Source organism: Hippoglossus hippoglossus, chromosome 2 (assembly GCF_009819705.1).
Source record: "Hippoglossus hippoglossus isolate fHipHip1 chromosome 2, fHipHip1.pri, whole genome shotgun sequence".
Lineage (NCBI taxonomy): Eukaryota > Metazoa > Chordata > Actinopteri > Pleuronectiformes > Pleuronectidae > Hippoglossus > Hippoglossus hippoglossus.
The window spans coordinates 6,557,083-6,585,039 of record NC_047152.1 but is presented as its reverse complement, the minus strand read 5'-3'; the positions used below and the strand labels follow the sequence as shown (position 1 = coordinate 6,585,039).

General features: G+C 42.0%; 1 protein-coding gene across 2 annotated transcripts; it reads right to left on the bottom strand.

Annotated features, from left to right (window-relative positions):
* Nucleotides 1-17: 17 nt before the first annotated feature.
* On the bottom strand, nucleotides 18-24,932 carry LOC117778013 (DNA-binding protein SATB2-like). Of its 2 annotated transcripts, none has more exons than XM_034613196.1 (12): nucleotides 23,196-23,324; nucleotides 17,705-17,932; nucleotides 14,585-14,770; nucleotides 12,035-12,161; nucleotides 11,825-11,948; nucleotides 10,391-10,493; nucleotides 8,275-8,325; nucleotides 7,474-7,994; nucleotides 7,166-7,378; nucleotides 6,909-7,061; nucleotides 3,854-4,045; nucleotides 18-2,153 (listed from the first exon to the last, which is right to left on the bottom strand). In XM_034613196.1, the coding sequence occupies exons 2-12, from the start codon at nucleotides 17,886-17,888 to the stop codon at nucleotides 1,530-1,532; spliced, it is 2,478 nt and encodes an 825-aa protein (XP_034469087.1). In that variant the 5' UTR covers nucleotides 17,889-17,932; nucleotides 23,196-23,324; the 3' UTR covers nucleotides 18-1,529. The 2 variants fall into 2 exon arrangements, with proteins under 2 accessions (XP_034469087.1, XP_034469077.1); XM_034613186.1 differs by lacking the exon at nucleotides 23,196-23,324 and adding an exon at nucleotides 24,790-24,932 and having other exon boundaries at nucleotides 1,530-2,153.
* Between the last annotated feature and the right edge of the window lie 3,025 nt (nucleotides 24,933-27,957).

The following is a 27,957-nucleotide window of genomic DNA, read 5'->3' as shown; positions in this document are numbered from 1 at the left end:
CACACAGAAAATATTTTGGAAAAGTTTTTATCAAATGTTCACGACCTGAATCAAACAAACAATGGTTAACCATCAAAGTGGAACAAATGAGACCCCCCCCCCCCGTCCAGGACAGAGGTGATTGTCAAACTGAATCCTCCTTTTTCATACCCTCTTCCTTTGTGGCACAAAATACAACAGTGTGACAGTGGCTGCTTCCCACACGACGACAGATTCCCTCTTGCAGGTGGATTGTCAACATTTACATTATATTGTACAGGAAACTGTTTAAAAATAGTAAACAAAAGTAAGTTTTAAACGTAAACTGTGTAACACTGAGTTCAAACTTCTTCTCCCGTCACATTTACAAAGACCTTTTTAAGTCATATCAAACAGAATCATAGCAAAACTATGGAAGCAACAATAATACTTTGATTTTAATAACACAAAGTTGGTAATAAATATGAAAGTGAGGATGGGACAGATTTATTGTCAGTAAAGGCTCAAGTGTCCCACTCGGCTCAGTTGATGTAAGAGCTGCTTAAAAGGACACAGACGATAAATTATATATTACTAAAAATATAAGTCGAACAGAAATACTTGTGGATGTTCTAGTGTTATTTTCCAGCATCTCTCCATTTTCCAAAGTTCACAGACCTTCACACAAGTCTGTAAGAAATGAGCCTTTAGTGTTTCCACCACTAAAGGCTCATTTATACTTAATGTTAGATTCGTATACGGGTCTTAATTGTTTCTAATATGTGACCAGTTTTCAGAGGATTCTCCTGTTATACAGGACGTGGAGAAACAAATCCACGTGTGTTTATGTCTCATTAAAGTCACACTTTTACTTGAATGTTCCTGAAACAGTCAGAGATTGAAGCCAAACACCTCACGTGCAGCGTTATGGTTCCTGATGCAGTTCTCCTAGTGAGAACATGTCTAATTCAGCTGTTTCCTAATGGAGTCTGGTTGACGTGCGGAATAATCTTCCTCTGTAGACAATAACCCTCTGTGTACTCCCTGAACCTCTTCAAATAATAAAGAAATAAACTGTAACTTTCTCGTCCTTAAAGAAAAAAACTAATTATGGAAACTTCTCCTGCAGAAATCTGTATTTACTGTGTCTCTAAGTCCTTTAAAGCTAAATGCACAGTGTCCATGTGGTGAAGGGGCTGTGCATTTAGTTTTAGAGAGTGCTGCAGGAGAAGTGTACAAACTACAGAGGGCCTTTGAGATTTCAGTGTCACCATGTGTACTCTGGAAAATGTAGTGATGATCTAATGCTTTTTCCATCCCCACTGGAAAAACTGAAAACATAGGCGGAAATATGGCTTTTAAAAGGATCCAGAAATACCATCGGCAGACGGCATCCAAACTGGTGGAATCTGAAGGTAGTGTTTGTACCTTCTGATCACTTTCCTGTTCCCACAGCTGTTCAGATATTATCGAGCTCTGATTATCAGCTCAGGTAAACGTGATGGATGTGTGTGTTCACAGATTATCTGCGTGTGGTCTTCACAGTTGTGTCTCTGCTCGTCTCTCTGCTGTTATCTCTGCTGCTCTGCAGAGTGGGGGCTGTCCAGGCTGCTGTAAGGGGACAGGGAGGAAGCCGCCGGACCCGAGGCTTTCCCATCATCCCCTTCTTCCTTCTCCATCCCCACCTCTCTCTCCTCTCCTTTGTCTCCTCCCTCTGTTCTGAACACCTCCACTGATCCTCTCCCATCCTCACTGGACTCCTCAGACGCAGAGAAGCCCTCCTCCCCTCGGCTCTCCGCCGCACCGGCGCCTCCCTCGCTGGGACTCAAGCTCTCCCTGTCGTCCTCCTCGGGGACGGACTCTCGGGTCTGGTTGTGGTGCTTGACGTTGTAGCGCTGGTTCTGGAAGAACTTGATGATGGTGTGTTTGGGTAGGTCCAGCTGAGCTGACAGGGTGTGGATGGCCTCCTGGTCGGGGTAGAGGCCCACGTCGCCAATGAAGCTCTGCAGGATTCCCAGGGCCTCCAGGGAGATGCGTGTCCGTGATCGGGCTTTCTTTGGTCCCCCGAGGCCAGGGCTCATCCCCCGCTGGGACCCGTCTTCTGAGACGTGCAACACCGGCAGCGGGACGGGCTGCGGGTCTTCATGAACAGGAGACAGGGATGTGAGGGGGGGCGGGGGCTGTCTGTGGAGTGCCTGTTAAAAAAATGAATCAAATATACACGTCAAATGTCAGTGATCACCATGGGAACAGTAGATTGATAAAAACAAATGAAAGGACAACTTACTATTTTTCTAGAGCTTTTACTCAAATGTCCCTGTCTTCATCTCCATGCAAATTCCAAAGGCTGATGAAGACCATGCAGTCATGCAGAAAAGCAGGCAAGGGACTTTAGCTTCTATGTTCTAGTCTCCGCCCCAATGATGCAACACTTACTGCTTTAAGCTAGATTTGATTGGACGCATGGAAACAAGTTCTCCGACGGTATTGTGATGAATTCATGCAAAGATAGGGGGCGCAGTCATGGAACCGAAAATAAACATCATGCAAAAAAAACAAATCATGCAAATGAGTTTGAGGTGGATTTCAAACTGCACTGTTTCATCTCCCATAAATATAAAGACACGTGTTCTATCACAGCAGCCATCTTTCTTTCTTCCACCACTGTGGTTTGTTTATTTGATCTATCATCATGTCATGTGACTTCCTCCTAATGTTACCTCTCAATATCATAACTGCAATATTAACAGTGTATGGTAATAATTTACAGTGCAATGATATACATTTAGTATAGGCCACGTTTGTGTACATATCTAAGGAAAACATACATTGAGTACAACATATATCTTATACACATTTAAAATGCTTTATATCATATATGTAAATATGTACTATGCATGTATTTGTAGTTAGTATATTAGGTATCCATACAATTATATACATGGATATATATATATCCCCTTTTATAAACACTGCACATTTCCAGACATTTTTTATATAAAATAATTATTGTATAATTTATACAGTAATTCTTTCAGATCCATTACTGCAGTGAAACGTCTGGACAACAAGTGGATGTTCAGTCCATGTCAACACGACTCTGACAAAACAAACCTCAGACTCCTCATCACCGCAGTAATAAGTGAACCACGGCTCTCTCACTGCTCTCTCACTGCTCCTCCGCACAGTCGCTCAAAAGGAAATGTCGAACAAGCGGAAGTGTGATTGACCAGCTTCCATCAGCTGCCAGCGTGCACGTTAAACTCCCCCCAGATCCATCACACAGGCGACCACACTACTCGAGCCTATTAACAGGGCGGGGCGGGCCAGCACACCCAAACACAGGAATCCAACACCATAAATCTGTGGCCCATCAAAATTAAAGGACCTAAATAAAGATAATGGCAATTCCTTTTTCTCTGCTTCAATAATTACAGGCTGTGTTCTGAATAATATTGAGGTTAGGCCCAGACTGCAGAGCATTTTGGTTTGCGAGGAGAGGGTGGGATGGAGGAGTGTTTAGCAGGAAATGTGTGGGCTGGTCATTTACCACTTCTATTTTCAATGACTTATGGGACACAAAGATGACAAAGAGGAGGGCCGCTGAGAGGAGCAGGTGGTGGGATCACACAGAGGAAACTTTTCAGAGCGATCACACGCTGGTTCTCACATTTGTCGTATAAAAACAGTTTTGATTTGCGTCTTTTGCTTGTACTGCGGTCGAGAATGGTTGTGTATTTTTTGAAAAGTGGATCTTTGAGTTTTTTAAACTAAATAAACACAGATGTTCCCTGATGTTTTGCGAATACAAACTATGATAATGATCCATGAAGACCATTTGTAGTGGGAAGAAAAACAAAGCCTGCTGGTGAATTCGACGTTCGCCTGTTTGTACCTGCTGGTCCGGGATGAGGAGGACGGTCTGGAGCCTCTCGCTGTGCTGCTGCCTCGACTCCTCTTCGTAGACCTGGTCCCGGTCGGTCAGCGATAACGCCAGGAACCTCCGGATGGTGCACAGGTTCTCCCACAGCGTGCGGTTATCAGGGCTCGGGCTCTCTTTCCACCGGAGCAGCTCGCAGAGCCAACCCTGGAACGAGAGACTTGGGTCAGCCTCAGCAGCAAGTTCTACTAACTCACACCATTACAGAGCTTTTCTTGTTTCCAGGACCTTTGTCCATATATCACCGTGGTGATATGGCACAACCATAAGGTCCCCAACCATTAACCATTAGCATAGATGACCTACAGTACCTTCAGAATAGATTCCCTGAACTGTGGCTCAGTAGAAATGTCCTTAACTAGGACAGTTTGCATAGACATCCCTGGATTAGTCAGATAACTAATCACTGCATGCTGCATTTCTAGTTACTGTAGTTCTACTATTCTATTTATAGATCTGTGTATTTCCACCACAAGACTCGTGTGAGGTCACTGGGACTTTTGATCTTTGACCATTGAAATCTAGTCAGTTCATCTTCAAGTCCAGGTTACAACTGGTCAACATTAGAAGAAATTTCCTCAAGGCATTCCTGAGAGATCAAGTTCGAAACGAATGGGGACGGACAGACAGAAAACATATCGCCTCCGGGGTCATCGCTTGTTGGTGGCGCGGAGGCAAAATAATCTTTTTATGTTGTACGACTGATTCCTTTTTCGGAAAACAAGTTACCGTGCAATAAAAAAATTATGACACTCAAATTCTCTGGAAATTGTTCCTCTAGTATAAATAAAGACTGTTTCTTCACCAAAATTGCAAACACGTTGTTTCATGAACAACAACCGAAGCAGAATTGAAGCGAGAGGCAAAGATGTGTGTGCTACACTCCAGTGCACGAGCTTGTTGTACTAAACCAGGTCAGTAATGATCTCCCTGAGGAGAACAGGCTTTGATTGTTCTGTGATTTAAATCCATTTCATGTTTGGTTTCTCATTATATGAAGATTTATCGGCTTGACTTTTTTAGTACAATACTTTCTGTCGAGTTCCTCTGAACGGATGATTACTTCCAATTGTGAGGGAACTTTTTTGTAGCAGATTTTAATGGAACAAATTTAATGTTACATGAAAGAAATTATGACCTATATGGTCTATAAAAACGTTTCAGCATCACAGCAGGAGCTCTGGTGTTTTATGAATCCATGTGGGCTGGGTTTCTGTGCAGGAGTGTGACAAAATATATTAGTGATGCTGAACTTAACCAGTTTGTTTTGTTGTTATTTTCTGTTAAATAGAAGAAAAGCTAGTCTAGCTTTTTGTCAGTGTTGACAAACGCCTGCGATCCTGAATATTTGAAACATCTATACCATACAATATTTTTTATCAGATTTAGTTTTTATACGGCGCGATATTTACACCAAATTCCCACACATTGTGGGAATTTCTTAAAATTTTGCACAAACAAAAAGTTGGACTCAAGGATTAAAACATCTGATCGTCAAATGTCAAAGATCAAGGTCACCGTGACCCTTAAAAAACTCCTTTTTGCCTTGTGAATGTGTTATCTTGAAAACGCTTCAAGAAAATCTTTTAACATTTGGGCTAAAATGTTCACTTAGACTAACAGATCGACTGATTAGATCCTGGTGTTCAAAGGTCAAGATCCCAGTGGACTTACGAAACATGCTTTTGGCCTCTTGAGTGTGATATTTCAAGTCTGCTATTTTTGGAATTTCTTCAAAATATGACGGGTTGTCACTTGAAACGAATCAGTTGATTCGATTTCAATGGCTTCGTTTTCTGTATTTTCCTAGTTCCTTTTTGATCTCTTACGATATGGCTGCCATGACAAATGTATTTCCCCAAATAAATATACTTAAAGTCATTTATCTGCTTGTAATCATCATAAATGGACTATTTCTAGGTCTGTGGTCATTTTTGGGAAAAAAAGTCATAACCTCTGGAAACATCTATGATGATGCTACATGACGTGGCAGTTTTTGTTGGTCTGGAACAAATCGTTGGCTGGACTAACAAAGGAACTGCCCGACCCCGGTGTTTGCAACTGGAACCAGAAGAGTTGACTCGCAAACACGACCAATTTTAAAATGGACATGCTTTTCAATTTTTGTAGAATACGACAGTGCTGAAAAAAAGTTGTTCCTGGAGAGAGAGGAAAAAAAATAATAAAACCAGGAGGAAAAAGTCTGAGGGGAACAGTGAGAGTGTGTGTGTGAAGATTGGATTATATCTGCTAGGCTGACCCAGGATCTGCCACCAGCTGTTGTTTATGCGCAGCCTTCAGCCTGGAAATTAATGGTAATAATGTGATCATCCCTCCCATCATCTTGTCCCTCTCTTCCTCCTCCTTGCATCCTTCTGTTCCTCCCTCATCCCTCGCTCCATTTCCCCGCTCTATCATGTCAGCGTCTCTCGCACACTTTCTCTCAAACTTCCTCTCTCTATGTTGGTAACACGTTCGCTGAGGTTTGTTCGATAACGTTTTAAACTGGTTTGAAGACTATCTTCCTCCTCGCCCTCTGCCCCCCCCTCTCACTACAGTGCACACCCTGCTTTGATCTCGCCCTCGATCATCCACACTGTTTATGAGGATGGAGACATGATGGTATGCCACGGCGGGTAATCAGATACTCCGCACGCCCACACACGCAGTCACACACCTCCCTGTTACACCCTCATCAGCTCCTTCAAACATCATAAACTCAGCGAGGAGCTGTGTACATGTATTACAGGATGTTTGTGTGTGTGAACGTTTAAAACACTATTTAACTTGTTAGTAAGACCCTGTACAAATAAACAAATATATAAAATGTTGTGATGAAGATGTTGTGTGTTTGCAGGCCCTTGTTTTAGCCTTCGCTCAGGCTGAGACATCATCATCTTGATCATCTTTAAGCCACTTTTCACCACATAATAGCACATTTCTTATGTAACTTAAGTTTAGTAAATCAAGGTGTGCATCTTTTAAAAACAGTTGTTTCCTTTTGACCGACCTGACTCTTATTGGCGGCCACCTTGGCGAACAGAGCCTGGGAGACCTTCGCCCTCTTCATCTCCTGCTGGATCTCGTCATAGATCACAGACGAGATGTTCACCAGCAAGTCGAGCTTCAGCGGCAGCTCTGCGATGGACACGCTGCACTTTGACTACACAGAGTTAGAAAACAGTGGTTTTAAATCCTGGTTAAATAAAACCAAAGTGGATAATATTGTATTCGTTCCACATTGTTACGTCCAAACTGTGTGTGTACCTGTGTGAGTCTGTGTGGGTTGGTAGTGGGGATGCAGTTGGTGGCGTGGGTGTGGTTGGTGTTGGTGCTCCTCTCTCTCTCCTCCTGATAGATGCGGTCCCGCTCGCCCTCGGGCAGGTTGAGGAAGTTCTGCATGGCCTTCAGGTTGACGAGCAGCGACTGAGACGCAGAGCGAGGATCCTCCTCCTTACGAAGGATCTCCGACAGCAAGCCCTGCAGCGCACGCACACACACACAGTTATGTTTTAAGTGATGAACTGCAGTGCGTCATCTCTGGTGAACGGTGACATCATTTGATTTCAGTTTACCTGTGTGCGGTTAAAAGCTACGCGAGCAAACACTGCTTGCGAGATGCTGGCCCTCTTCAGCTCATTCCTGACATGCTGGTAGATGTCAGGGGACACGTCGGCCCCCGAGCAGTTGAGTCCTGGCTCAGTCCCGGCCCCGGGGCCCTTGCAGGCCCTCGGGATGGGCGGGTGGTTGAGAAACTGCTGGTTGACTCCCTGAGGGTGCTGGTGGGCCAGCAGGCGGCTGACGGCCAGCTGCTGGTTGATGAGGTGGGCCATGGCGAGCTGTTGACGGACGAGCTGAGGGGACATGAGGCCGCTGTGGCCCATGAGCTGTGGAGCTTGGTGACGCATTTGATGACCGGGGTGGTGTTGACCGGCGGGATGGGGCAGACAGTGAGGCTGGGTGGGGGGCGGAGCATCGCCATGGACAGTCTTGATGGGATGAGCTCCCGGGCCACTGGTGGTGCTCAAATGGCCGGAGGAGGGTAAGAGAGAGGGAGGACGCTGGCTGATGATGCTCAGGTCAAAATCCCTCTCCACTGCGTCAAGACACAAACACACACACTTTGTTATTATTAGATTACAGAGGTTGGCTTTGACATATGAATAACGCAGAAGGAATAACTCAGATGCCTTCACACACAACAGGAACAATTAGACATGACGTATCTATTCCACTGCAGAAATCATGTGTTTTTGTTTACAGCACATTGACACTTGACCCTCATCACAAAAAGCTCTTGAATCTCGTCTTTCCAAAGAAATGTCATCAACACGGGGCTGGTGGGAAAAGTTTGGTGAAAAAAAAGTTGAAGGTACCTTTTATATCCGACTTGTCCTGGGCTGACCACATCTTCTCAAAGTATTCACCTGAGAGGACACATGAGAAGTGAGTTAATCCTTCAGAGATATGTATGTGCAAATATAATCTCATATAGTTACACTCATTTGTTAGAGCAAAGATTTCCCTCTATGCCACAAATTAATATTTTTGGACATGAATACAAAAGTAGATTCTGTTTTCTGCTCTATTCAGACTTTTATTAGATTTCTGGAAATCATCCTGCGACCCCCCAGTCAGTGTATTACGACCCTGAGACCTGCGCCGCGCCGGGTAAAGTTGTGTAATGGGTAAAAAATACATTAATGTAAATTCATGGGGCCTGGGATGGCTAAAAATGATCTAAAGGCACCAGCTCAGAACTAAATATTTGTCCAGTATTTCTAACATATAAATCTGTTTAAATGAATCATAGACAGCCGCAAGGATTTGTTTTGCGGGTGCAGGTTTGCAGAAATGGAGCCGAGCGAGACTCGCGACCGCCTGGGGGGTCCCAGCCCCTGGTTTGGGATCCACTTGCTTTAGAGCATCACAATCGGTTGGTGTAGACGTCTGAGGGATGATCTTATAACCACAGCGTCTATTTTCACCGACTGCCTCAGAGTTCTGCAGATAGGTTTATCAAATAAGTGAAGAATGTGTCCTCTTCGTCGCTGCACTGAACTCAGTCGTCTCTGTTCTGGATTTTAACGGCCTCCTCGCTCTTCCCCACATAAATCTGCTTCTTATTAAGCTTCTACTGGGTTTGGTTGAGAGTCACATTTTCGGTTATTAAGGGAATAAAAGTTGGAGTGAGGTTTGGCAGGGCTTCAGATTTTTACCTTCCCTGAGTGTGTGTGTGCGGAGTAAGTGTAAGACGAGCTCTTATTCCTGGGTTTGGGGTGTGTGTGTGTGTGTGTGTGTGTGTGTGTGTGTGTGTGTGTGTGTGTGTGTGTGTGTGTGTGTGTGTTGAGGGTGGCTGCTGCTGTTTTCCATTAGGAGTTGAGAGCATTTAGTTTTGTCATGTGTATTAAGGGTGACATTAATGTGAACCATGTGACAGTTCCTTCCTACTGAGAGCTGTCACCGACAGACATCTCATGCTGCAGATTAGACACATACGGGCTGACGGGGGGTGGACAGAAGAATGGAAAAACTTTGTTTGCGTTTGAAGCGACGGAATCAGAAAAACAAAAGGCAGCGAGGCAGGTGAGCCATATTAACCCGAGTTGTGATTAGCACTCGGTGACGGTTTGAAAAGAGCTGTGACAGTCTCCACTTTTTCTGGGTTGTTAAAGCAACATGAGGCAAATCCAGCATAAGGAGAAGGACACTTACTGAACACCACAAACCTACAGAGGGAAAAAAGTCTAAGTGTGTTTATACGTGCACACAAAGAATCATATTACTGTGAAACCTATAGACTTTATAGATTTATGCTCAGCTGAGGTCAAGTTTAAGTTTTTACTTCAGGAGGAAGTGGAAAGTTAAGGCCCTTTGCTCAAAGGTAGTTTTTTGATAGAAGGTAGAAGGATAACTGATTCAATTACTTTAAATCATTTTCATGTAATTAATTTGCCCTTTATTCATATTTTTCTAACTTGTATCCAGTCAATTCAAGCTTTAACATCAGCGAAGGAACAGCTTTGATCTTTAATCTCAGTTTATCTATAATGATATGATGTAGCCAGCGTAAAGCTTGGATCATTCAACAGGCGACACACCTCTGTCGTAGAAAATGAAGGAATAAACCTAACAGTCGGACTGGATACAAACAAAATGGGACTTTCGTTAAATCAAATAGTAAAAAAAAAACTATTCATTTGGTTCCAGCTGTTGTCACAGTTCTTCACACTGTCTGACAGACGTCTGCTATGAGTTCCAGGTATTTAATCTCCTGTTCTTTTTATTTATTAAAAGCACCAGATCATCGTTCCTTGATGTTTATTCCATCTGTCTTTTCCCGGGGATGCCGTTTATTTTTATCCTTATAATTTATTTGTTGAATTTCATCCCACTTAATGTGACGAGTCAGGCACGTGGAAATTGCCTCATTCGCCATTTCGTGCTGTTTATTCGTGCTGATGTGCAAAGGCCTTTTATCCCAAGAGTTACCTTTGATGCGTTTGTACTTCTTATACCAGCGTCCGAACTCCTGGCATTTTGAGGTGGAGACGTTGGCGTAGTAGGAGCTGTTCACGATCGCCGAGATCATACTCTGACGGAGAGAGAGAGACAGACAGGAGCGAGTGAGGAATGAGAAGAAGCTGAAGAGGAGAGAGAAAATAAAACTCTGAGCTCGAGATGTGCTGCAGTGTTGGAAGTGATGAGATTCTTCTGCTGACTCATCACAACTCCTCTGCCCCTTTCCCAACAGGCCCTGTGGTCACTGGTTCAGGGCAGGAGATGTACAAACTAAGAGAGCATTGAACGCTCCACATGGGAAACGCAGAGGATTAAAACTCACATGAGTCAGACTGAAAACACACACCACCCACACGCTTCCCCTAATCACTAATTACATCATGACTAAATCCTGAGTATAAATCACACGTCCAAATGACACACTCTCTGGTCTAATGACTGCAGGGTGTGTGTCAGAGGGATAATTGAGGTGTGTGTGTGTATTTGCGTCCTTTCCCATGGGAGGGTATCAATATTTGTGTGTGTGTGTGTGTGTGTGTGTGTGTGTGTGTGTGTGTGTGTGTGTGTGAGAGAGAGAGACAGATTACACATTGCAAGCGTGTGGGTAACTGATGATGAAACCACATATGTTTATAGAAAATACTTTCAGCTGTGTGTGTGTGTGTGTGTGTGTGTGTGTGTTTGCAACAGAATACACACACCTAACTATTTAGCTTCAGGAAAGGAAAACCATCTCTCTCCTTTTGCACATATGGAATAATGAAAATAAGGTAATAATCAAAATCAATTTACTGATTGACAGAAAATAAACCGACAACTTCTGATTTCACCTCATTCTCTAACGTGATGCTGCTTCTCAAACACAATCAATATAAAAAACATTATTTGACTGTTTGAAATAAGCATTTATTATTTGCATTTGATGGACTAAGAACCTGCTTCAAAAAATATACTCATATTAAAATATACATATTGAAAATGAATGACAGGTGCACTGTGTTAGATCAGGAAATCTCTTCAAACCAGTTCAAATCAGCCATTAAAAGGCTTTTCTATAAAAATACATATTAAGCATATTGATTTAAAACATATAAAGTGCTGTCAGGTCTAATCTGCGGAGGCAAGGTGCTCCAGAGCCTCAGGGCCCTGATGGCAAAAGCCTGCTCCCCTTCAGTCACCAGCACTAACTTAGGAATTACTAGTAAGTGTTGGTTGGAAGATATTAGATTATGGCTCAGAGCAGGAGGAGGAGGAAGCAGCTCTGTAATATAACCGGGGTCAGACCGTGCAGAGGCTTATTACTGCAGGTGAAACCCAGTCTTACCAGTGGACAGCAGCTTTCAGACATGTGTATGAGACATCATCCAGCAGCTGATCTGTGCCGTAGTGCCAGTGAGCAGTTACCTGGGAGAGGGGGCACTCCTTGGACAGAGCGCTCTGGTTGGTCTCTCTGAGCAGCTCTTTGAGGGCGTTCCTCACCGTGGCGTGGGTCCACTGCTCCGACGGCAGCTCCTCCAGCCGGGCAAAGCTGCACAGACAAAAAGATTATTATTTAACAGAGTCAAAATCTTTTTAATGAATCATCATATTACTTTATACACACACACAGCTGACCTGTGCAGTAGGATCCGCAGTGTGACCATGTGGTAAACATCCAGCAGCATGTCGGCCACTGTTGCCTCTGGTGCGTCTGTTAGGTAGTGGATGGGCATCGGCTTCCAGCGGCCCACTTTAATGATGCCTGGAACACACACACACACACACACACACACACACACACACACACACACACACACACACACACACACACACACACACACACACACACACACACACACACACACACACACACACACACACACACACACACACACAATTAAAACATGTTATCAATGTAGATCTGGTGCTGTGGGATGCGTCTGTGAAACTCTCCTGATCTTGGAGCTTGGGCTGAACATTCCCTTGGCCTTGATACGACCGTGACTACAAGTGCAAATCCAAACAAGCTTAATCGCGTTAGGACCTGCTAAATCAAACCCAGACGCTGCCTGGCCCTGGCCTGCCTGGCAGCCTCCGTCCTGTGTGTGTGTGTGTGTGTGTGTGTGTGTGTGTGTGTGTGTGTGTGTGTGTGTGTGTGTGTGTGTGTGTTCATGATGGTGGTGATATGGTGATAGGGGCACAAGAACAAAGGCTTGCTCTCTTTGGACTCTCCGGCTGATTAATCAGAGGAGAAATGTAGAATCCGCTCATGGTGGAAGATGAGAGCGGGCCGGGAAGGAGAGCGGCGTTTTGATGTCCATGCGCTGAATAAACACTGTGACGTTTCCTCCTGCAGCTGCCTTTGCTTTGGAAATGATTGTTGAAATTTTGTCATGTCATCAACTTGTTACCGACGTCTTAAACTCTTCCTGCCCTGAAAGGCATTAATGAACTTTTTCTGTGTGGAGTTTGCTGGTTCTCCTCGTGTCCAAAGACATGTAGATCGGGGACAGATTGATCAGAGACTCGAAATGGACCTAAGGTGTGAATGTGAGAAATAATATAACAGGATGTTTTTGGATGGTGGGAGGAAGCTGGAGTATCTAACAAATATCAACAGCTCAGATCTTTGAATTGGAACTGAAATAAGTGAAATAATCTGTTTTTGTGCTTCTTGACGACGTCTTCGCTGGTGACAAACAAGTAATCTCATTAGAGCTTTGTAGGAGACGGGGGACATTTGCCAGCGCCAGGAAAACTGTCAAGTTAAAGTAAGGATAGAACTGACACGGCTCTACGTTTTTTTTTTTTCTAAATTAACTTGCAGAAACTCTCAAATTGACATATTTCTTTGATTTCTTGTACTAAATGCAACCGGAGCTCCTGTTGTGACATTAAACGATTCAAACGTTCAGTTTAAGTGATCGCAGGGGGATTCACAGGTGTCGTTAGGTGCTATAAACCGTGGTAGTGTATTTAAAAATGCGTGGAATCATTTGTTTAAGAGATAAAACTCAGTGTGTTTACTAAAAAGGATCTGGTTTGTTTCTTGGAGCCACTTTGAAAACCTTCCAACACAGTAAATGGATATTTTTAAGTGAGGAGTCAGTGACTGTTTCCCAAAACATGGCCTTAAATTACAATTTCTTATATATTTTTTAAGCTCAGCGAGTCTCATGCTAAACGCAGAGCAGAAACCATACACACCAAATAAGAAATGGCTTCTTTTTAATTAGCCTTAATGTGCGAGTTAATTGAAGAAAAAAAAAAAATTCCCCTGTGCCAGTTAAGAGCTTAAAAATACTCGTCCAGCCAAAGTTATGAGATGCAATTCAAATCGCGGAAGAAAATAGCAGAGACTCTGTATAATTTTGGTTGTGACCACACTGGGGGAAAAAATGCATGACTCCAGCCAAAAAATATTTATTTGAAAAGAAAAGGCTTATTTCTCAGAACAAAACCTAGCTATTTGGGAGAGGCGAGGGGGGTCGCAGGGCGTCGGCCACTCGGTTACTGCGCCCTGTGTTTATGGGGACACCAGGAATGTCAAACTGCCCTCTCTCTCTCTCTCTGTGTGTGTGTGTGTGTGTGTAGGCGGCTGTTTCGTGGTTGACTGGATGTTGTCTTCCCTCTTGTTTGGATCTCAAAATGATGAGAAAAAGAGTTTTGGTGTCGGCCTGAGATGCACAGATACAAAGCTTGGGTTTAACCTTCCTGCTGCCCAGGTGAGTGATCGTGAATCTGCAGATAAATGTTGGATCATCTTTAAAACACCTTCCCTGGAATCACCTAAACTCTGGAGAACCCATTGTACCCATGTGGCAAACCCCACCCTCCGTTGACCAGCTGATCAGCCGCAGCAGGAAATAACCAACAACAAAAAGTAACAACGGAAAAGTTTTTGTTTTTGTTATCAACATTGTTTTTGTTCATGTCACTGCTCGCCCTCATCTGACTGACAGGAAATCCACGTTTTAAATACAGGAAGTGTTGGTGGAGGGAAGCTGGAACCACCGTGATCATCAGTCGAGAAAATATATCTCAAAAGTTTTCAAGAGAATAAACTAAAACGTACATATTAGATTATCAGACCTTGATTTATTCTGGATTAAAGTTACTGAGAGGACCTGCAGGAGATGGAATTTAAATCTAATATACGGATTTGAATATATACACATTACTCACCACGTGCCTGCACGGCCGAGCTGTTCGAGTATCCGAGGGCGACGAGCGCCGTCTCCACCAGCTGCGTGAACAGGACGTCCTTACGAACCAACACAAACTCGGCGTGGCGGTCGCCGCGTCCCTCGCCGTCGCCAGCCAATCCCGCCTCTGCGTGCTCGACCACACAGTAAACTGGGATCATCAAACCTGGAAGGGAAAACAGATTTATAGAGACGCACAGGAGAAGAAGACGGAGCTGCATTGTGTCTCTGCTCTTTCCAGGTCTGTGTTGTGGGCAGGACATCATGTGGTTCATGTTACACTGTGAGGTCGTAACCCTTTAAGTTGAAATAAAGTCAAATCACTTTATTTGTAGATGAATTGCATGACGTTGGTCATTCTTGGTTGCAAACTGCAGCTAAAAAAGTAGAATTACCTCCCTGTGGTTGTAAGCCTCCACTAACCAGTGCAGTTTCAGGCTAGATATACACTTTCCAGTCACTGTGACCTTTGACCCTTGACCATGGAAATCTAATGAGTTCCTCTTTGAGTCCAAGTGACAACTGGTCAAATTTTAAATGAATTCCCTAAAGACAGACGTGACAAATCATGTTCAAGAGGCTGAAAACGTGCTCTGAGAGGCCAACGTGACCTTTACACCCAAATCTAATCAAAAAATTTGATCCAAAATCTGACGGAGAGGAACTTTTCTGGAGGAATTTTTAAGCTTCCTTTTTGTCGTGTATGTGTTCAAGCTGAGAACAGGATCTCCGTGTCAGGGATTTCTACAGGAACCGAGTTTTAACTGACGCAGTGTCAGTGTAGCTGCTTTGCGGTTTAAGAAGACTGGTTAAACTGGGCAGCTGCCAGTGTGAGATTTGTACAACTGTATTTGTGTTTTCACCACACATTAAAACCCACAAGGAATAAGCCTTGTATCCAGAACCGCTCTTAAAGTGCTGCTGGATATAATATCTATATCATCTCGTACTCAGGAGGGAACTCCGGCAGTGGAACTGGATCCTAAACAAGACGCTGGTGTAGACGAGACTTGTTGGGAAAGCACCAAGAGCTCCTCAACGCCCGGACCCTTTCACACCCACCCAGTCCACTGCCGAGTCCCACAGGAACTGCTCATTAACAAGCCATCAATCCTGCTTAGTGACACATCAGCTGGGGCCAAACCGCAGCAGCATCAGGCCCAGGATCAGCCAACAGCTCAGTGGAAGGGTGGAGGGAGGCAGCTCAGCACAGTCTCTGTGTGTGTGTGTGTGTGTGTGTGTGTGTGTGTGTGTGTGTGTGTGTGTGTGTGTGTGTACTATTACAATGTTTGTGTGATGATGCATGATGATGTTTTCAACTGCATGAGAGAATAATGGGCATTTGTGCATGAGTGTTTCCTATGTTGGGTATTTAAGACTCTGCATGCCATACCCACACAGTGTGTGTGTTACCTGTGTGCAGAGGGTTGTGTATTAACAAATGACGTCCACTGCAGTGTGTGCACGCTAAAAATAACCATGTTGTCATTTGCCTTAGAGATTTTAGATTTAAAGAAACACTTTAAATCAAGAGGGACAGCAGGATCCTAAGGTCGACTTTACAAAGAGGAAGTGAAAACACACAAAGCAGTGTTTCAGGCTTTTATACGTCACTTCCTGTCTTCTGCTGCTCCACCCAGACGCCACCCGCCCCCACCCTGCCTAAATGTCCTGGACACTTTCCTGCTGCGTTCTTCATAAGTGAGACGTCAGGAACCAGTTTTGCAGACATCATTTCTGAAAACAGCTCATGAAAGCGATGATGCTGGTTTGATTCTTGACGTGGCGCTTTGTGGCATGACATCCTCAGCTGCTCCTCTCCCTCGGCACAGTTCGGATGAATCAACGTCACTGGACGAGTCGCTCATCATTCCAAACATTCTCTGCCGCTCGTCTCTTAGAACGGAGGATTTCTCATAACGGTAACCTCAGGCCGTTAATTACACAAGGAGTATGACCTTGTGCTCCGGGAACCTCTGATGGGTATTTACTTTTTAAACAGGACAGAAATAAATGAATAACAGATTGAAAGCTCACAGAGGCTTCTGGGATAAAGTGTGAAAAAAAAAAAAAGAAAGAGTAACAGTCATGTGTCAAAATGGACGAACATCTGAGGAACATTTTCAACATCTAACTGAATCCAGGCCTTGAAACATTCAGGTTTTGCTCTCCCACTTAATTCTATACTTAAATATATATATATATATATATATATATATATATATATATATATATATATATATATATATATATATATATATATATATATATATATATATATATATATATATGTGGTGACGGTGTGTACTATATAAGGTCATGATTACATGTGACTATAAGAAACCCTTAAAGAAGGAAGTGTGGGACCTTCCTCTGCATCATTAGAGACATATTTTAATATATCTTTTCCTACTATTTTTAAGTGTTGCTAATACATTTAAATTTTCATGGTCTGGACTTGTAAAGTTGTGTTTTACTCTATGTGCACTTAACTGACTTAACTATAACTCGTCTATGCTCTGTTTAAATTTTGTGTTTTATGGTTTAGGTATGAAGTAATGGATTGTTTTTTTGTTTTTTTATTTTCTAAATGTATTAAATCTGAGTGTTTCTTTTAAATTGCAGGGAAATTATGCCGGGCCTTGTAATCCCTCTTTTACACCAACATCAGGTTTTGTAAAATGGGGGTAAACCTCCTTTCCCATTGCCAGTAGAGTTTGCTCCTCTTTATGTTTCCACCAGTGAATCTTGTTCCCAAGATGTAAAAACAATAAGTACATAAATGTTCATGGCTAAAAATGTGCCAGAAAGGTGCAGCGTCTGTTCTGCCAAAGCTTCTGTCACTGTCGATCGGAGCCGGAGCCGATAAACCAGAGTTTACAGCAGAGTCATTCGACTCGTGAGTAAATACTGATTGTATCCATTCCCACTGCAACAAAAGCCAGATGTTAGTGGGTGTTGGTGGATGTTTTGACCAGTGAAGGGCTTAATAAGGTTGAATTAAATATCTAATGTCTTAATATGGACTCCAGATTTAGTTAAAGACTGGATAAAGCAGGCGTTAGTCTCTGTATCCCTGCAGCTTGTCTTCATGTCTTACCTCCTAGTGGTCTCAGCGGTGTGCCGTTCTGCCGGCTCTGTGGGTTCGCTGGGCTGCCATTGACCTCCAGGCGGCTCAGCTTGCACGGCGGGGGGCCGCTGGAGGCCGGGCTCTCCCCCCTCTCCTCCGGGCTGGCCCTGTCCTGGAGGACGGGGTTCTCCGTGCCCCCTCCGCGCTGCTCCATCCCAACGAACACTTCAGGGGGAGCGCCCAGCACAGTGTGTGGAGCTGGAGGGAAACAGAGGAACACGCTTTACAACCATCCGCTCACCTGCGAGATAAGGACGATGATGTGATCTATAAGATTAGATCCATTAATCGATCACTTCCAGCCTGGTTGTCTGAGGAGAGTCCTTCAACTTGAGCCCAATTCTAATGCTATATTTAGATTTTATACCATATGGATTTACGCAATCATTCCCCACAACGTAAATCATTTAAAAACTTTTAGAGATGTTTTGAAATTAAAACAGTCAGAAATGAGGAGATAAAAGCAGAGTTGACCTAAAACCATAAAACTTGGCCGCAGTTGAGTTTTTGTTGTTAAACACTAACATGAGCAGGAATGGAACTGTTTAAATCTGTAAGTTACTGGAAAAAAGATGATAATGTGTTTTTTATTCAAGGTTTTAGTTGAAGAGCAGAAAGAATGAGTTACTCTGAGTAAATATCTCTCTTTGGAGAACTCAACTAGATTTGATCTACAAGCTGGAGATCAACCATCTTTGTTTGGAGTCATTACACACTGTTGCTGTTCTGTTTCATTTTTCTCCTCCATCCAAAACCCAATGTCTTTGTTACAAGAGAGGCCCGGACGAACCACAACAGACGGACGGATCATCTGGAACAGATCGCAGGTCAACAAGTGGCTTTCACTCACAGACCAAATACAGACGAGTGTATTATCCAGTGTTTGGACGCAGAAGCAAACAACGCATGATGATGACAGACGTGAAGGTGTGGGAAGAGAACTGCACGGAACATAACTGTTGAATAAAAAACGGTTTGATGATGATGATGATGATGATGATGATGATGAACTGATGATTTTCACTTGATGCACAAGCACCTGAATACTTAACAGACGTGTGTTTAATGTCTGTTCCCTCTGGATCCCTCAGGTCCTCGGGCACTGGCCTTGGAGTTGTTCCGTGGGCGACCACACAGAATTCTGGGGATTTGGAATCTCGTGTTTCTGGTCCTGGCCTCTGGAACGGTGGAACTGAAAATCAACTTTTTTTTGTTTTTCGCATTCTTTTAAATCCCTTTTATTTAATCTACCAGCTGCATTTCATTCTTTTCTATTTTATGTATATATTATATTGTTCATGAAATTGCTGCATTTTTGCATTTCGACATATACACACTAAATAAATCAAGTCTGGGTTGATTCCTCAGTACATAAATCCACATGAGCTGATTAGGTCATTACTTACTAAATATAAAATATTTCTTCATCAACATTCAGTTTTTTGTGATAAAGGTGATATTAGGGTCAACATTTATACAAAGATACCGATACATGCAGCTACACGATACAATGATTAATCATCTCACTTCCATGGTAAAACCTGTGGTGTAAGTGTGACGCTGCTGTCGTTGACCAATCGTGATGACGTGAGGTGAATAGATGGATACGATTCAAGCTTTTGTCCAAACAGCACGACAGGACGTGACTTTGAACAGGACTGACGACCAGGAGACGACAGAGACATGACGGTGCATGACGGGACACAACGCAACAACCAACCCACCCGGACAACAGTAAGACAGATAAATGTGTCTCTTTTGAATTAGAAAAATAAAAGATTGAACATGTTACTTGTTGAGCTTTGAGGTCGCTGTGAAAAAACGATCAATTTCCCTTTGCTTTGTTGTGCTGTCAAAGAACTTAAGTTTAAAACAACATTTGTTTTGCATTCAAAAGTCGGCAAAGCGTGGAAAGAAATGTGCATGAATAGTCGAGCCGAAATCTGCAGCATCACGCGTCGCTTCATAAACTCTGCACCATGTCTTTGTGTTGCTCTGCTTTGTGTTGTCGTGCCTCACACACAAACTGTGCGGTTTCCTCTGGTATGACTGTAAATCCACACAGACACACGAATCTGAACCCGAAGGCGACACATGATTATAATAAAAACACACACACACACACGCAAAATTAATTGCTGCCAATAAAAATTTAAAAAAGCCAGTCCAACACAAATACGGAAAAAAAATAAGTAAATAAGTTTCTCTCTTAAAATGCATGGGGCTGGATTTACGTAACTGAACTGGAACTTCAAAATTTGCACCCGAGGCTCCATTGATACTGTACAATGACGCGTTATTGCAACATCACATTTGGAAAAGTTAAAGTTCAACTGTTTAGTTCGTCTGCTGCAGTTTTCCACCTTCCTCACATTCCCAGAAAAGACTCAGTGGAATGAGACCTTGAATCAGTTTCATCTCCATGTGCTTATCTCAGAGATTAGAGGGTGTTTAGCGTAGCTTACCACAAACACTGGAAGCAGAGGGGGGCTGTAGCCTCAGTAAAGGGGAACCAGTCTGTCCTAACTGGGTTGGACACAGCAATTTCTAATTTCCTTTCCTCGAGACGTTTCGCAATTTCTAATTTGAAAAGATGAATGAAATCCACAGACACAAACTTGGAGCCAACACCAAGCTACTAGAGGCTGCTTCCATGAAAACTGGGTCTGACCACACACTGGTCCTGAGCACAGAGGCAGATCAGAACATTTTCAGAAAGACTTTACGGTCTCAATCTCTAGTTTCAAGTCTGGGGGCGTGGGGACCTTGCTGAGACCTGTTTTGTAAAAGACGTCCACGTCAGTCCTTCTGTCCCACTGGATCCAGCTGCCCGTCCCACACGCGTCTTTTCTAATTTCCTTATCAATCTAGAATCAGGAAAGATTAAATCAATACTGAGCTTTCTCCAGTCCACTAAAAAACCCACAAGCCACTGAAGCGATTTCCTCTTTCCCCTGGTGGAGCTCAGTTTCTCCCCAGGGGAGGGAAATAACTAAATGCTTGATTTCTGTCAGTGATTTTCTCAAATCAACACACAGCAAACGAGGTAACGAGGCCAATGACACAACACGGTTTTCTCACACATTTTAACACAACACGGATCCTTAACATAAAGTGTTACTCTCTCTCTCTCTCTCCGGTTCCATCTATACGTGCTCAGCCTGCTTTCAATAAACACATTTTTGGAATATTTGGGGCAATGGATAATAATCAGCCCCCGTCCCTCCTTCATAATCTCTCCTCTAACCAGATATTTAAGTCATTAATGAGGAGACATAAAAATGTGGAGAGGGAATAAAAAATATGATTGTGGTGCATTCTGTGCATGTTCAGATAAAAGTTTATTACAGGAAACTGTTGCTTTTAGCTGGAGAAGTTTGTTAACGTTATTTTCGGCAGCATATCGATACTGGTGTTTATTTAAATGATGCAGAAAAGATGTGCATCTGTTATGTATGTAATTTTTTACAGTAAAAAAAAAATCTGTCATCTATTGAATGTCAGGAACAAAATAAGGCAAATTAAACAGCGAAGATGTTCCGTCTACAACCATGATGATACAAGCAAGAACCAATCTAGTCAAATTAAATCAAAATGAGTTGATTGACAAATTGCTTCATTTCCTACACGTGAGCCATCATGAGGATGTCATGTCTGTGGGTCATAGTCAGGTCAACAAATAAGTTATGTTATTTCTCCTATTTTATTATGTCTGACTCTGGAAAATGAAAAACTGTCCAGGATTAAGGAGAATAATTGTTTTAAAAAGCTGTATTGTCAATATTTCACATAATTAATACAGTGAAAAGAGGTGTTTGCTGCACTTGGGCCTTGGTTTATTAAAAGTGGCTGTTGCTCACACACACACACACACACACACACACACACACACACACACACACACACACACACACACACACACACACACACACACACACACACACACACACACACACACACACACACACACACACACACACACACACACACACTCTAACCACTTCAAGCAACACACCCCCAGCGACAGACTCCTGTTCACTTTACCAGCACACATGGAGGCCAAATGTACAGTCGCTCCCAGTAGCCTCCCACTGGCAAATCGCACAGAAACACACAGACAACTGCAGGCGGCTGCAAATTAATTTAGGCAGGGTCTAATTTAGGGGGGTCTCTTGAAGCGTTTAAGAGTGCTTAAGTATAATTGGATTAACTGTGGATCCTCTCCGTGTGGGGTCACTCAAGTGGGGGTGTGATGACACCCGAGTGCCCTTGAGAGGTTCCAGGGAATCCCACCCATAATGAGGAGTGGAGCAGAAGGTTGGTTGGGTAAAGAAACGGTGGTTCAGTGGGTCGATGAGTGGGTTAAGCAGGTACAATGTCCGTTTGGTTGAAGGATTGACTGATGTGGGGGTGCAGCCGAAACGAAGACTTCCTACATTACTACGAGAGCCCAAACTAAATCACTTGCCTCAAGGAAAACCCAGTAACACTTCTCAACAAATACATAGTAATGTAAAACAAACTGATTAGATCCCAGACGCTGAAACAAATTCTGTGTACAATAGAAACATTTTATCAAGGAAAAGTGACAAATAAACAAGACAACAATCAAACAAGGTCTCATCAAGTTATTTACGACATTTTAAACCGTTTACTTGACCATATAGAGGAAACCAAAATAAACTCATAGGGCCACTCAGCAGTATTAAGTATAAAATCTTTAATATCTGTGATCATATCAGATATTCGTAGTAACAAAATGGTTATTTTAGAAGCTGATAAAGCTGGAACTTCAACCCAACAAACCAACAACAGCACAAGGAGGGAGTCTAATATTCAAAATCACTGCAATCGAATTAAATACTTCGGTTCAAAAGGATTTAATCAGGAGCTCAGATCCAGATTTGTGGTCTGGAGGGATGATATCAGCTCCATGAAGGATTTACAATTGATATATATTCCCTTTAAATTGTCCATCTTCCCCACTGAACCCCTGTACATCACGTTTTGTAATTTTTCCCCCACTGTAAAATACGTATATTTAATTTAAACCACCTATCAGAGTGTAGGAGTAAAATAAACATTAATTACGCTTATCAATATTTAGTTTTCAACATATATTTAGCTACAACAAAGCCACATCATGGTCATAGAGGTCATCTCTCAGTTGTTGTTGTACCACATCACATTAAGCTTTAACACATTATGAAGTCACATTTTGTTCCTGAAACTCTTATATCATTTAATTTTGTATAGCTGGAACATCTTAAATTATGAAACTTGTTTTCACAGACGTTGCTCCTTCAGCTTCTGGCAACGAACTGCATTCAAATACATGTAAAAACTATTATTTATCACTCATTGTAATTAATTACGAGCAAATACACACACAGATTAAATACTGGCAATATTTTGAGGATATTCCAGTAAATTCCGGAGACATGAATTAATGATAACTTACTTTATTGTGGCTGAAAGTGAACGTTTACAGCTGGATCCCTGGAGTCTACGCTGAGTGGGATGTCAGCAGCGCAGCCTGCTCACCTGACAAACACAGGTGCTGCCACCCATTGTTCACGCTCAATGGGTCAGTAAATCAAACGCACCCTGGCTCATTATTAATGTAATAGCTGCAGCTGTGTTTGACCAATGACCCGCCTCTGAACAGGATCCGTTTAACTGCAGGTTATTAAACATGGGGGGGGGGGATTAGGTCACTTTAAAGAAGGCCAATGTTAAATTGAAGGTATTTTGAATTGAGTTCGACGTGAGAAAACTCAATTCAGCAGGGATCCACCGAACTCCATTCATTCTTTGGACCACTTTTCTCCATGTGCATGTAAACACAGCTTGTGTCAAGAAACACATGCTACAGGAAGTTCTCCTAAAAGTCCAAAACACACAGTAATCAAAGGTGCATTGATGTGAAGTGAATGTGAAACACCTCCAAGCTGTCAACTGCTCACTTTTCATTTATTCTGTTGTTTTAATTTGCTGTTTTAAACAAAAAGAAAAAGAAAATAATGGATATGTATTTGTTTCACTTATTATATTGTAGGGTTTTGAATTGGGTCTGGCCTGAATAAAGTAAAACTCTACCAAACTCATTTGTTTTTTTTGCCTAATTTAATAATAGAAATAAAACTTTATTTCTATCGCACTTATCCAAACAAGGTTACAATCTGCTTTACAAAATACAACACAGAACAAAACAAGACCAAACAGCAGTTTAACAAGCAACACATGCCACTAGACGTTGTTCTAAAAGTCAAAAACAAACACTAATCAAAAATGAAATATTCACAAGTGAGTGGAAAAGATCTCCAAACAATCAATTCCTCATTTTCTATGTTTTTTCCTGATGTTTCTATCTAGCAATAGTTTAAATCAACACAATAGTTGTCAATAACAGTATGAATCTGCATTTGGTAACAAATTTGAAAGCTTTGATGAGAAAATTTGATTTTAATTTGAAATTACAGATTAAAATCTGTGTAAAGAAGAAAAGATGAGACCGATTTGTCACGAGCAAGAAGTAGTTTTATAGAAGCATGAAGCTGTCAAGTGTGTGAGGATGAGAGCGACCAAACTGATATCGATTATAAAAAAATATAAAATCGATATATTACAATATTAAAACTTGAATCACGATTGAAAACAAATTAATAGCTTTGTTAAATGACCGTAATTGGTCATTTAACAACAGTCGACAATAAAAACTACGTTTCATGTCATACTTAATAAAAATATGCTGTAAATGACTAAAAAGTATATTTTATATGGACACGATTACATCTGCTTATGGTTATTTTTAATTGTATAATAAAACCAACCAGTTTAAATCAAGTAAAGCTACTTTTAATTATCTATTGCTATATAGAGATATTTTATAGCTATCGTCCAAACTGCCAGAAAACTCATTGTCAGACACGTTTGGATATTTGCATCACTATTTACCTTTTTCTTTTACATTTTAACCCATTTATTTGAACATTTTATCACCGTTTTCCAAGTTTTAAATCCCCCAATCAACTTTTAAGTAAACGCTCACTCACTTTTCAGGACGTCGCTGTACTTGCTGGGGAATAAACTCCATCCATTGGTGAAAACGAGGGAATCCAGCCTGAGAGAATATGGGTTTTCCAACGTTTCCCTTCGTAGAACAGGACGACAAAGTAATGAAAGCAGACGCCAGAAGAGGAGAGCAGGCAGGGGAGATGTAAAGACAAGGAGAGATGAGGAGGGACTGCTGCTGCCTGCTGAGTAAAGAGCAGTAAAATGACACATGTAGGGAGGGAGGGAGGAAGAGGGAGGAAGAGGGAGGAGGTAGATGGGCTTTGGGAGGGAAACCTGGAGACAGAATGACACACGTTAAGAAAAAACTGAAGTTATAATTTATTCAAACAATCCCTGATATGAAGCCCTCAGGTAAATACCAAGTAGGGTCGTGCAGAACGTGGGGTAAAAAGAGCTTCCGTCTTTTTTCTGGAAAGACAAATGAATAATGTGATGACAAATTTAGAAAAGGGAGAATTAATGTCCCAGATGCTGTGAGGAGGACGAGAAGACAGAGGTGAGGAAAAGGTGATTGATGATCATCGTGTTAAAAGAAGATAGAGATAAATGTGATTGTACAGGAAGTGAAGGAACAACTACACTGAAGAGAAACGTTCAAAGGTGAATATGATTTTCCATAAGGGGACATAAGAGAGAAGCTCTTTGTCTGCCGCCTAGTGGTGGGAAAAAAAACAACAACCCTCAAGTTAAAGGACTGAACCTGAAAAAATATGGCTTTGGGAATTTTTTGAACATTCCAGGCCAAACCTCCCCGTGCGTGTGAATACTTCCTCCTTCACTACGACTGCTAACCATGACCCACAATGTGGCATTGTCACGTTGATATGAAACGTTACACCCGGGTGGGGAGGCGTGCGGGAGAGGAACCTCCACCCGGGGCCAGATGGGCACAGGCCCCTCCATCGCACGCTTTTGCAGCCACAAATAAACACATTTACTGTGAGTCAAAAAGTACAATAAGATCATTTTTACATTATTTATTTTCTCCTCCTTCTGTGGAAACAAGTGTGCGCCTCAAACTTAACAAACACTTGTTTCAATAACTTATGGAAATGCATAAAAAACACAGTATTTTAATTTCTTGCTTGTTTTAATTTGTGTAAATTTAAAGAGTGTCCTGTGTCTGCTTTCAGTCAAAGCACTTTGTAAACCATGTTTTTAAAGGTGCTATATGAATAAAGCTATTGTTATTATATAGTATATACAGGAATAAATTATAGGAGATACAGGAGTAAGAATTAAAACTTAAAAATGTATATGTGGATAAAATATGTTTAAAGATATTTGCAAAGAGCTTCACTGTGTCATAAATAACTTTTAATGGTTATTAGGTGTTTGAAAACAGAGTCTGGTCAAATATCCTTTAAATGTTTTACTCCACTTCAATGTGATAAGAGTTTTCTGCTTTTAAAGTTTGAACTTTGAGGTTGGACCTTAGATCAGCCTTCATTCCATTAGTTACATGTCTTTCATGTTTAAATCTTGATTATCAAATGGCTGAGAGATATATATCATAAGTTTATTTTGCCCATAGAAGCAAAACCGATCAATACAATAATCAAAGCAAACACAAAATGTTAAATGTACAATGAGAGTTTATCAGAAGCTTGTTGGTCTTTTTAATGTAAAGTTTATATTTTGTATTTTTGTTCTTTTCATTGTTTTATGAGCAGAATATCTCATAAAAAAATGCTTTAAAAAAGGACATAAAAGTTTGTTGTGTCCGAGGAGGTTATTTACTTCATATACGTTCTCTCCTTCCATCACTTACTGTACAAGTTCTGTGTGTTTATTTATGTGTCCGTTAAAGTGGCGGCTCTGGATCTCACAGTGGTCAGCATTCCTTGATTTATTCTAGATGGAAGAATAGTCACCTATCATTACTACTCAGCCTGTCTGCCTTCCTGTCGCTCCTCCTCTGTGGTGTGTGTGTGTGTGTGTGTGTGTGTGTGTGTGTGTGTGTGTGCACACTGCCAACACTTGTCTGTCCTACATCATCTTAAGCATCTTTGACAGCCCACCACAAGTCGCTCACCATGAGTAAGAGCTGTGTGTGTGTGTGTGTGTGTGTGTGTGTGTGTGTAGTGGTATGCTGGAGGACTTTCACAAGGCCTCACTGAAAACAAACCAGCTTTTATTACCTGTATTGATGTTCATTTTTATCAAAATACCTAAAACAGACCTGATTTTTAAAGTATGTCAACATTTCTAATTCTGACATTTGAGAAGCTGGAAGCATTTTTACTCCTAAAATAAATTAAATTAACTGCAGATTTATTGTATTGCAGCTCTGGCCTTTAGATGCCATATCTTTATAAGTTCCTCTCACTCAGGTTAGATATATAATCTATATTCTGACATTTCAAACTGTAGATAACCTCTGAACCTTTGAGAGAAGAGTGAAGTCGTGGCTGTTGTTCTATTTTCAGTGGGGAAATGCTGCCCCCTTGTGGCGCCCATGATAATAACATGTAACTCGCAGCCCAATTATTTATTTAAAACATGAACAGATTCTGTTTTTCTGTGGAGTTGGAATATAATTAGACTGGTAGCATTGACAACACTGACCTCTAGTAGTCATTAAAGGAACTGCAGCTATACTTCAGCTTGAATTAGACCTTAAAACACAAACATTTATAGTGAGCTATCGTGTTTTGGACATTGTTTTCTTAATGATACATTAATGAATCATTTGTTGTTGCACACAGGGAGCTGAGAAGAAGCCAAAGTCATTTATAAAATCATCAAATAGAGGCGAAGAAGCACCTGAGCTGCAGGTACGAGTGTTACAGTGACTGCGTCGACTCCTACCTGAGTCGCTGAGACTCCACCCGTGTGGAGATCCAGACACTGATGCCTTTCCCTCTGTGCTTCAGAAGCTCCAGGGAGAGTGCTTCGCTCCCGCAGGGTCCTGGGGGGATGGGGGGTCTTCAATGAGCATCACAAATACAAGGGCACCTGCAGGGCGCCATCTCCCTCACTATCCATCTATCTGTCTTTTAGAAAATGGTTCCTAATTGGTTCTTGATTGACTCGTGAAAGACCTAGATGCAGCTTGATCATCAACTGTGTGTGTGTCTGGTAATGTGTAAATAGTGTCTTCACGTTCAGATTTTCACAGAGAATCTTCTCGGTTTGCGCCGAAG